The sequence below is a fragment of the Neopelma chrysocephalum genome, unplaced genomic scaffold (genome assembly GCF_003984885.1).
Source record: "Neopelma chrysocephalum unplaced genomic scaffold, ASM398488v2 Primary Assembly neopelma1_81, whole genome shotgun sequence".
Taxonomy (NCBI): Eukaryota; Metazoa; Chordata; class Aves; order Passeriformes; family Pipridae; genus Neopelma; species Neopelma chrysocephalum.
This window is the reverse complement of record NW_020897743.1, coordinates 3,649,630-3,660,978: the sequence shown is the minus strand read 5'-3', so window position 1 is coordinate 3,660,978 and position 11,349 is coordinate 3,649,630. Positions and strand designations below refer to the sequence as shown.

Below are 11,349 nucleotides of genomic sequence, written 5' to 3'. Positions count from 1 at the left end.
CACGGGGCAGTGTTTGGGGTGCGCTGTTGGCTGCCCCCCTCAGCTGCCTAGTGCAGGGTACCCACCGTGCTGGCAGAGGAAAGGCAACTCCAACCACTTTCCTGCACATTTTCTTCTCCCTCAAGCCTTAAAAATCCAGGGAGGGGATTTCTCCCTTTTCCCTGCTTTGCAGCTCTGCTCTGGAGCATCCGTGGAGCACTGCCAGGAGGTGGTTTGTCCCTGCTGCCAGCAGGTGATGCCCGTGGCAGGGCCAAGGGTTTTCTGTCTCAGGAGGGAAACCCTTGCTGACGAAAAGTGCCCAAGAACTGAAGCCACTCTGTGCAGAAATCACAGTTTCTCTTAGTTGCTCACTTTCTGCCCAGTGGAGTAAAGCTGCCACTTCCTTCCAGGTTGTTCAGAAATGGCAGTCAGCAAGACTGGAATTTCTATGAAGAGAAAAAAAAGGGCTTATATGTTTTTCCCCAATGTCATATTTTATTCTTTTTCTATGATGTTATATTTTATTTGTTATATTTATAAGGGGGTTTCATGTCATATTTTTTCCTCCTGGTGCCCAAGGGTCCCTCTCACTGCCCTGGGATTCAAGCTGGGTCCTGCTGGTTTCCAGTGGCTGGAGGAGTTATGGTTATTTCCAAAGGGTTGTTGCAAGGCTGTCACCTTCCCATGGCCATTACAAGGTGCTCATGGCCAGGTGACATCACTGCCAGGCCACTTGGGTGCCACCTTGAGGGCCAAGGGAGGTGCCCAAGGTGTCAGAGGCTCTCCCTGCTCTATTGTCCCTCCCCAGACCTTCCCACCCCACAGTTGGCTGGGGATGCCAGGATTCCCTCTGCCATCCTGCCTTGCAATGGGAAACTGAGGCAGGGAGTGGTGCTGGGGGGGTCAGGCTCTGTGTCCCCCTGGTGCAGGGTGCAGCTGGCCACCATGAAGCCCCAGCAGCTTTTGCACAGATGCCCAAGTGGTGTTTTCCCCCCAACCCATCTGTGGGCCAGCCGAGGGGTGGCTGTTTGGGTGGGCAGGGAAGGGACAGGGGTCCCCACAGGGTGCTCACCCTGGTTCCTAGCTTGCCACAGCCCACCAGTGTCCCCAACCCTGGGGACAGCCAGGCCCTGCCACCTCGCTGCCTGGCACAAAGTGGGGCATTGAGGGACACAGCGGGGCTTTGTCCACCCTGTGCCTGCCGGGAAGGGGCCGGTTGCCCTCTGCAGGCTTCCCTGGCCCTGTGCTGGCTCCACAGCTGCAGCACGCAGGGGAGTGGGGGGCACCCTCGGGAACTGGGGCACCCCTGGGACATGGGGCACCCAAGGCACCAGGCTACACCTGCTACAGCCCTGAAGCCACGAGGACCCCATGACTGTGCCCACCCGAGTGCTGTTCCCCAATGGGGGTCACGGGGCTGGGGAGAGTAGCTACGGGATTCCTGCCAAAAGGGGAAAGCTCCCGGTCTGGAGCCCCCAAAGATGAAAGCAGGTCCCTGGGACAGGGAAACCTTATTCCCCACTGGTCAGGGAGGTGACAGAGGGGCATCACTGCGGTCCCATGGGGCTGGTCTCCCACACTGCCACAGTGAGCAGCTGGGACAAACACAGGCTGGTGGGCCTGGGGAGGCATCCACAGAGCCACCGAGGAGGGGGGACACCCTCCCCGCTCCCCCTTGCACCCAAACTTCTCATTTTCTTTTGCAAAAGCCTTTTTCCCCAAGAGCCCTGAGGGGGGCCATGGGGCAGCTGTGCCCAGGCAGCCGCCGGGCACTCGGGAGCTGGCAGCCAAGGGGTGCTGGGGGGGCCGGGGGAGGGCGGGGTCCGGTCCCTTTAAGGGGGGTGGCTGTCACTCAGAGAGCCCTTTTCTTTGCTGGAGAGCGGGACAGGCACCCAGAGGGGGGAATTCAGGGCGTGGGACCGCCAGGCAGGCGAGGGCTCCGCAGACAGCACCGAAGCAGCCGAGCGGGCGGTCGGGGCAGTTCACCAAGTCCAGCGCCATGGGTGAGTATGGGGTGAGGGTGGCAGCCACCTGGGGAGCTGTCACTGGTGGCCCTGGGGACCCTATCCCAGAGCTAAGCCCTCTGAAACTTTCCTCTGGCACCAGTGAGGTCCTGGTGACCCCAGTGTGGCCATGCCAGCCATGGGAGCTGCTCAGGGGGGATGCCTTGGCATGGCAGGGATGGTGTTTTCTTTCTTTCCCAAAGCAGTTTTCTGTCCCCCGTGTGCTCGTGAGCTGTCTGTGGGGACAGATGCCATTCCCACAGCTTGTCCCACCCAAGCCCTTGCCTCATAGGTTGGAATGATGAGAGCTCCTGCCTGGGGGCTGGCAGGAGCTGGGAGGTCCAGGCAGGGCCCTGAGACCTGTCACGGCTCGTGTCGCTTGTATGCCAGCAGCCTTGGGAAAACGGAGACACTCCTTGTGCCTCAGTTTCCCTACTGATACAGCAGAGCTGATACTCACCAGCGTACCCCTGGGACATTGAGGCTGCCCTGTTCCCAGGGGTGCCTCGTGCTGCTGGCACCCTGCCTCCTCCTCCTGTGCAGCACATTGTTTGGTGCTGGCAGCAGCTGAGCCTGTGTACAAGACTCAGGACTGTGCGGCACAAGGGCTCTTTCTCTCCTCCTTTGCCCTCCCTAGGCACCCCCAGTGCAGCTTCCCAAAGCCTGAAGGGCTGTGGCAGGAGCCTGTCAGGCGCTGTTGCATCCAGGGACTTGCAGTCTCCTGGGAACGGAGCCGTTCCCTGTGTCCCAGCACGGGCACCTGCCATGCCGCTTCCCAGGTGGCTAAAAAAAAAAATGGGAAAGGCAGGTTTGGCCGAGCACCCTGCTGGGTGCACAGGGCCATCCCCGTGGGTCCCAGCGAGGTTTGGGAGCAGAGCTGGCCAGGCTGAGTGGGGCCCCCCCTGGAGCTGCTGCGTCCAAGGCAAACAAGAGGGAGGGGTCCCAGCACTCCCCTATAGCGCTGCCTTTGTTCCCTGTTTGCTCTTGGCATGGGGCAGCCACTGGGGTGGCAGTGCCAGGACAATCCCCCATTGTCCTCGGTGCCACTGCGCAACCTTGCTCCCAGTGGGGAGGGGACAACGCTGCTGGCCAGGACCCCACGGCTTCCTTGTCCTTTGAGGGAGGAGATAAGCACTGTGGGATTCGTGGAGGGAGCGTGGGTTTGGCGTGGGTGCCTTCTTGGCATTCAAGGCAGAAATGCTATGGCCAGATGGGATGTGCACAGGCAGCCACTGTGCCCTGGGCAGTGGGGTGCCAGAGCCCACATCTTGGGGAAGGGGAGCAGCTTCCCTGCACACAGCCAGGGCAGCAGGTTGTCCCAGCTTAGCTGGGGCCAAACTGATGCTCTGGAGCCAGATGCCAGTGGCTGCAAAGCCACCTGGCTGCCTGCCCCCAAAGCAGGCAGGACAGTGGCTGGCTGAGCACTCCAAACCCAGCCCACTGGGAATCTGAGCTAACCCTCCTGCACGTTAGAGCCCTGACGTGCAGAAGGAGCAGGTGCCCATGGCCCCACCGCTGAAGAAAAACAGCATTTAGGCAATCCAAGCAGCACGCTGGCATGTGTCCTCGCTTTCCCTCCCCACACACAGGTCCTGGAGGACTAAATCTATTACACAAGTGCTGTCATTCAGGGAACTGCCACAGCTCCTCTCTATAAGCACGTCTGCCCACACAAAGGGGCTGCTGCAGCCCCAGCTGCCCGCAGGGTGCCAGGCAAGGGGACAAGTGCAGCCCCAGTGTGCCACCTGGAATCCTGGAGAGCTCAGGGTGCATGCTGGCTCCTGCTGGACTGTTCCAGACTGTGCCACATTGCTGGATCTCCACTAGGGTTTGCCTCTGTGGATGTGCTGGGCTCCCCTTCATCTCTGATGGCAAAAGAACGTTGCAGGCAGCTGGCGTGGCCGCTGGGCTGTGCCGGCAGTGGGGAGCCCATTAGCAGCTTGTTTGCCAGGTCCCACTGGCATTACGCTATATCACGCTCTATTTCCATCTCATTTCTCACGGGTCAGCATGGCTGGCTCGCCTTGGCCCCTCACAGCCCCATGCTGCCATCACCCCCACCCCCGGGCACCCTTGGGTGGGCTCCTGCATGCTACTTAAAGAGCTCTCAGGGAAGCTGCTGGGTTTTGCTCCCCGGCACCACGAGGAATCATTTCTGGGTTTTCCTTCAATGTGCTTTCCTCTTCCTGCCAGGCACCTTTCTGCCCCTGAGCTTGCCTGCCCCTGAGATGTAGGCTCCAAGCAATCCTCACCCTGGCAGTCTCGTCCCACCTCACTTCTTTTCTCCATAGGTTTACTCGAGTGCTGTGCCAGATGTCTCATCGGGGCACCCTTTGCTTCGCTGGTTGCCACTGGCTTGTGCTTCTTTGGGGTAGCGCTGTTTTGTGGCTGTGGGCACGAAGCCCTCACAGGCACTGAGCAGCTCATCGAGACCTACTTCTCCAAAAACTTCCAGGACTATGAGTATCTCATCGACATGTAAGTACCCTGCTGCAGGGCATCTCCCTCACGCCGGAGCCCCTCGTGTCTTTGTCATGTTCTTTGCCAGCACAGGGTGTCCAGCTGGGCTGGCCAGGGCAATGATGTCACCTGGGCCAGGTAACATGGAGACCCCAAGCTGCCTTTGCCATGTGCCGGTGCCACAGCTCCATGGCAGGGTCCAGTGGCCACTTGTTTTCACTTCATGCCATTTTTTATCTGACCCTCGCTAGGTGCCCTGGGTAGAGCTGGACCTCTGCACCGGGTAGGTATGGAGGGTATGAGGGAGTTGGTGGCAGCCCACAGCCTTGCTCGCCACAGCTTTGCCCCAGCTTGCTCCTCTTGTAGCTTCACCCTCCGTTTCGGTCCCCCTGGGGTGGCGTGGGGAGGGGTAAGTCACGGTGGCCACGCAGGGCTGAGCTCTCCATCACCTGAATATCCCTGCCCTCTCCTCTCCCTGGCAGCATCCATGGTTTTCAGTACTTCATCTATGGCACAGCCTCCTTCTTCTTCCTCTATGGATCCCTGCTGCTGGCCGAAGGCTTCTACACTACCGGCGCCGTCCGGCAAATCTTTGGGGACTACAGGACCACCATCTGCGGCAAGGGCCTCAGCGCTACGGTAACTGGGGGCCCGAAAGGGAGGGGAGCGCGAGGCCCCCAGCGAATTCACTCGTGGCAGCGGGTGTGTCAGTGTTTGGGAAAGTGGCTAGGACATCCTGACAAGGTGATCTTAACCGGGGTTTGACACCCCTTCGCGCGCCCCAGCGGGTTCGCCACGCTCGGCGTGGCCAAAGGGCAGGACACTGGGGCCGTCCGGGTTTTGGGGTATCCCAAAGGGAAGCACAGCCCAGTCACCCTCCCCCAGGCCTGTCGTGGCCCCTGGGGACCAAAGCAGCCCAAATGGCCCCATTTAGTCAAATTGCTTCATGGTTAAGCATTGGCAGGGAGAGCCGTGAGCATCCCTGCTGCAGTGCTCGGCAGCCCAAAGCTCTATGGCACCTGGTGCCCCTGGGATCATCGTCTCTGCTGTGCTTGGGAACCATGACAAAGTGCTGGCAAAGGGACCTTGTGGCCTGGGGGAGTGGAGAGGCATGGCTGTGGTTCCCTCGGGGGCTGGTTGGGGTGGCACCACGGAGGGAGGGCAGGAGAGCCACATTGACACGCCGAGGCAGCTTTTGCAGCTGCCCTCCCACAGGGACCAAACCCTGCTTGGCTGTGGCCATGGTTATCCCTCCCCCCACCGAAAGTGGCAGCCATCCTGCTGCCACTGGTCACCCCCATGCACATGTAGCCGGGCGTGGATCCGGGACTGGCACTGTCCCTGCGAGCCACAGGAGCGCCCGGCTGGGGCTGCTGCCCTGTGCTGGCTGCCTGGGGACACGCTGGGTTTGGCAGAGCTGGATGCAGCAGCATCGCAGTCCCACACCTGTCCCACACCCTCCCCTGCCTGGGGAACCTCGCGCTCCCCTGTCCATGTCCCTGGACTCTTGGTAACCACGGCCCTGCCCTGGTTTGTCCTGCCCCTTGCAGTTTGTGGGCATTACCTACGTCCTGACCATCATCTGGCTCCTGGTCTTCGCCTGCTCTGCGGTGCCTGTCTACATCTATTTTAACACTTGGACCACCTGCCAGTCCATTGCCAACCCCACCAAGACCACGGCCAGCATTGGCACCCTGTGTGCCGATGCCAGGATGTATGGTGAGTGCCAGGTTCACCACCCAGGAGCCAGGGCTCAGGGTGGAGGAGAAGGGATGGAGGAGAGGGCCCAGGCACACTAGGCTGGTATAAAACAGAGCAAGTGCTTAAGAGCCCTGAAACACCAGGGTGTGCATGACACACGTGGCTGTGGGAAGCTGAGCAAGGAAGCCAGCTGGCAGCTGTGCCCAGCTCACCTGGCTCCCACATCTCCCCAGGTGTCCTCCCCTGGAATGCTTTCCCTGGCAAGGTGTGCGGCACCAACCTGCTCTCCATCTGCAAGACCAGCGAGGTAAGTGCTTCCTGCCATTCCATGTGTGCTGCCCTCAGTTCCCCTGGCCTGCCCAGGCAGCACATGGGACCCTGGGAGCTCACCCTCCTCTTCCCTTACAGTTCCAGATGACTTTCCACCTCTTCATCGCAGCCTTTGTGGGGGCAGCTGCCACGCTGGTCTCACTGGTGAGTCAGTGCTCCCCCTGCCCAGCCGTTCTCATCCGCCTGGCACGGAAGTGGGGGCAAAGGACAGCAGAGGTGGTGGGCATGGATGGGACAGAGCCTGTGCTCGTGTCATTTTCTGGCACGTAAGTGCAGATGGTGAACTGAGGCCGTAAGAAGGTGGAGGTGGCTGCTGGAGGGGATCTGGAGAGGCTTTAGGAGAGCTACAGGGAGATGTCCTGCTGCCAATGTGCTGAGTCCCCTGCCTTTCCCCTGCTCTCCTCTCACTTTACGCCAGCGACAGGACACTGCAGTGTCTTGATGGTGCAGTGGGGCCACGGGGCTCTGCAGGGCGCTGCCCGGTTGGGGTGTGGGGCTGGGGGATGTCCCCTCGCTCACTCTCTTCCCACCCACAGCTCACCTTCATCATCGCCGCCACCTACAACTTCGCAGTCCTCAAGCTGATGGGCCGAGGCACCAAGTTCTAGCCCGTGCGGCGGAGCCCAGCCAGACCAAGCGCCCTTCTTTTCTCTAACCCCGAGGCTTTAACACTGCAGCCACCTGACACCAGGTCTCCTGCCTTAACTCTGCCTTCGCTGATGACTCCCCTCCTCTTCCTCCCTCGCATCCATCGTGCTGAGCATGACCAGGAAGGAGAGCTTCCCACCAATGGACACCTCTTCATGCACTTTTCTCTCTCATCCGTAACCGGTTCGCTCTAGAGCCAAGCCCGTCAAAACCAGCCAGAGAAGAGGAGGGACTTACTCCAGTGTCCCAATTGTTGCCTAGGGATGAGCAAAGGCCTTCATGCTCCTGGGAGGAAGAAATCCATGTAGGTTGCTCCATGAGTAGCAAGAGGCTACCCAGAGAGAAAAGGAAGTTGGCCCAGTCCTGGTACCATTGCTAGAGACTCTCCTGGAGCTGTCTGCTGTCACCACCCATGGATGGAGAATAAGAGAAGGATTTTTTTTTTTTCCTTAGCAGAGAGAGATGAATTTAACCTAAATTGCCTGCTGCAGCCAAGGCAAAGGGAGTTCAGGGCAAGGATCTTCCCAGTGTGGAGAAGAGAGTGCTGACCCCAATGCCGATAAAGCCCTAACCCAGCTGCCCCTATTAAAGCCTAAAGGAGTTTGGTGTCTCTGTAGACAAAGGGGGACTCTTGGCTTTACCCTCAGGCAGCAGAGAGGCAGCAAATAGGTTTGACTGAGAGGGGACGTCTCTGCAGCAAGCCCTGGGAGTGTAGAGCCAGAGCCATCCCTCTGTAGGCAGGGGATAACCCTCGGGACCGCGTGCCCTGCCCTGCCCTGCCAGCGCCGCGCTCGCCGCACGCTCTCGGCCCTTCACAATGGTGCTCTTCTCTGGGGTGACGTCTGCTTCTCTAACCTCCGCTGCGCCAGAGAGCTTCCTCTGCTTCTCACCCACGTCAGATGTAACCGTCGCTCGCTCTGTCCCCTTCGTCCCCTCACCTGTTTTTCCTACAAGTCAGTACAGCTGTCTGGTGACTGCCAGGGTGGGAGGGACTGGCAGCATCTCGCTTCCAGGTGAAACCCGTGAAGGAATTGAGGAGGGAAGGAAAGGTGGTGGTTTGGGGCAGAAACACAGCCAGTCTCTGCAATCCAGATCCTTTCTGGTGCCAGTTCAGTCTTTCCCCATGGAGTGGGGCAGCAGGGCAAGGGGTTTGGTGGAGGTGGCCTCTCCTCCATGACTGTTCTCCAGCTGGAGGAAAGCCCTCTGGCTGGGTAGCGTGGCTCCAGCCAGACCTGCCAAAATGCTGCTTCCAGTCCTCCCCCAACAACTGGTATTTTGATTTGCTCTTCCCTGCCTCTCCCTAATGCTAATCTTTGTGTTTATTTATTGGAGAAACTACTTTCAGTGGCAGACTGTAGCTCCATCTTGCATGGATTTCTTTTTTTTTTTTTTTCCCCGTGTCTGTATTATTGTGATATATTTTTTAAGTGCTGGTTTCAGCAGGGGCAAGGATAAATAGGCAGATCTGCTGAGCAGTAAATTTGAAGGATCCTTGCCGCCGGGAACGCTGAAATAGGTTGGCCAGGCTACCAACGCACATGGGATGGGGAGGGGGGAGATGCCAGGACGGGGTGGCAGGGTGGGGAGAAACCAGTCAAGATCTGGAAATTCACATCAACGCTATCTCTCTTGGGGTTTGCTGGGGTTTTATTTGATATCCATTTAACAAAAAATAACCAGATCCTCCTTCCCACACTTGGCCCCAGACCCCACACACGCACACACACACGCCCACACACACACAGACAAACACACAGGCAAAAAGAGTTAATCAACTGAAAGTGTTTCCTTCATTTCTGATCTAGAATTTCAACTTGTTAACAAGCAATAAAAAGGAGCAAGTTTTTAGAGACTTATCTTACAAGATGTATTTTATAAAAATTAAAGAAAATAAATTAAAATTAAGAACATTCTGAACAAGATATACGTCTGCCTGTCCATTTGTTGTGCTGACTTTCCCAACCCCACCCTGCCCACAGCTGAAAAAAAAACAAGCAGGGAAGGGGAGGCTGCAGAGGAGAAAGGCTCAGAAGGAGCAGCACTTTTCAGCCCCATTGCTGGCCAGCAGTCCCTTCAGGAGTTAATCAGCTGTCTCCAGCCATGAGGTTCATAACACTGACTTCAAAATCTTTGTTCCCAGCTGGGGAAGCCTTAAAACCTCTATTTCTCTTCCAGCCACCGAGAGGAAATCTGGTGTCTTGTAGCAGCTGCTTGAATGTGTTTGGTGATGTGCTGCTGCCCTTTAATAGCCCACATGGTGACAGCCTCTGCCACGTCTCCTTATGCAGCAGCTACAGCACAACCACAGCAAAACCAACCTGCACGGCTCAGGCTGCAACATGTTTGGGACAAGCGTATCCAGAGCCACACAGGGTGTGCAATTCCCTCACTTACAGAGAGTCTTGTGTGGAATGGGATGGTCCTGGTTAAGCACAAGGGCACACTGGACTGTCACAGGGCCCTACGTGTCCAGCCTCTTGCTGCAGGATTGTTAACAGTGTGCTGGTGCGTGGCATGGCTGCTGCCTTTCTGCCCCTGATCAGACACATGCTGCTCTTAGGTGCATGTTTCCACAGCAGCTGCTCAAAAATTATCGATTCAGATGTTGCTTCTCTTGGAAATTCTCCCCAGGAGCTGTGCAGGGAGAGAGGCCACAGAGGTATTCTCCCAGTCCCACTCTTAAGATCCCTGGACCACTCCAGTTTGCAGCAGGTCTGTCTGAAAGGCAGATTTCAGGCACAGCCAAGTGCCCAGGAGCAGCAGAGTGGGCTGGGAGCTGTCAGGCTGATCCTTACCCACGGCAAGGACCTTTGCTGCTCTTCCTAAGTGGGACTCTAGCCCAAATCCCACCCTTCCCTCTCTCCCTTGGCTTCAGCCCCCTGCAGGCAGGCAGCAGTTTCCCATGCATCCTGGCCGGGGGAGGTTTAGCTCATGGGTTGCTGCTGCCCCAGCTCAGTGGCACAGCTGTGCCTGCACCTCAGCCTTGCCCCAGCTCACAGAAACCCGTGGGGCTGCAGCCAGCATCAACGGGGCCCTTTGTTCCCGGCGTTCCCAGATGCCATCACCCTCCTCTCCCCGTGCTGAAAGGGCCCTGTGTGTACACAATCAGCCACTGGGCAGGAGCGAGCTGGGGAACAAAACACCATCTCTTTCCCCTGGCGGAGACTGGTGCCCACCCCGGCCGTGGTGAGGGCTGGGGACAGCAGTGCGAGGTGGTGTGTGAAAGCGGCCGGCATGGCCAGAGTGCCGGGCGAGTCCAGGGGCTGAGGGACACGTGTAGCCTCCTCAGGTGTGCCCTTGGCTGTGCCCGGCTGCCACCCCCCCTGGGCATATGGGTCCTGCCCTCACAGCTCCTTTCCTGGGCACGCAGTGCCCTCCAGGAACTGGCTGAGAAAAGACGGGGAATAAATAAACCCTGCCTCGTACCAAAGCATGTCTCTGTAAAGCCCATCGGGAGAACTCCAAGGAGGAGTCTAGTGGCTGCGATGTGGCTGCACTTTGCTCCCACAAAGGCTGGACCAGAGAAAGGGAGCCTGGAGCAGGTCCCATGGGCTGCCTTGCTGGCAAAAGGGCGAGGTGACTCCCACCCGTCCATCCTGTGCCCGGCCGCTCCGGGAGATGGCCCTGCGCGCCCCTGGGAGAGGAGAGGGGAGAGGAGGGGATAGCGGCACCCAGGGGTGTTGGTGATGACCATGGGTCTCCAGCCCTCCCTAAGGGCGAAGGGCCGCCGGGCTGATGTTCCTGCCGGCCGCCCCGCATCCCCGATCCTGAGGCTCCGCATCCCCGGTCCTGCGGCTCCTCCCCGCGGCCGCCGGACGCAGCGGCGGCTGCCCGGGCAGGGGACAAGGCGGGGGCGAGCCCCTGCTCCCCCCGTGGCCCCGGTCCCCCTCACCACCCTGCCCGGCCCCCGCGGCGGCTGACAGTGCTCCCCCGGGGACCCCTCCCTTGAGCCTCGGGAGCCCACCGGGACACACCAGAAACACCACCGGCGGCTCCCTCCAGCGCCCTTCTCTACAATGGGCTCGGTCCCGCACAGCTCTCAGCATGGGAACAGTACATCTGGACCAGATCATCTGGTCCCAACTCCCCTGCCACAGGCAGGGGCAGCTTCCACTAGACCAGGTTGCTCAGAGCTCCATCCAGCCTGAACTTGAACACTTCCAGGCACGAGGCATCCACAGCTTCTCTGTTCCAGGAGTGAAACAGCCTCACCCAAACCCTGTGATGC

At 58.9% G+C, this 11,349-nt stretch overlaps 1 protein-coding gene across 2 annotated transcripts; it reads left to right on the top strand.

Moving 5' to 3' along the window:
• Positions 1 to 1,845: 1,845 nt before the first annotated feature.
• Positions 1,846 to 9,043, top strand: PLP1 (proteolipid protein 1). Of its 2 annotated transcripts, none has more exons than XM_027690467.1 (7): positions 1,846 to 1,982; positions 4,274 to 4,460; positions 4,925 to 5,081; positions 5,993 to 6,161; positions 6,377 to 6,450; positions 6,552 to 6,617; positions 7,010 to 9,043. In XM_027690467.1, the coding sequence occupies exons 1-7, from the start codon at positions 1,979 to 1,981 to the stop codon at positions 7,079 to 7,081; spliced, it is 729 nt and encodes a 242-aa protein (XP_027546268.1). In that variant the 5' UTR covers positions 1,846 to 1,978; the 3' UTR covers positions 7,082 to 9,043. The 2 variants fall into 2 exon arrangements, with proteins under 2 accessions (XP_027546268.1, XP_027546266.1); XM_027690465.1 differs by having other exon boundaries at positions 4,925 to 5,186.
• Positions 9,044 to 11,349: the final 2,306 nt, after the last annotated feature.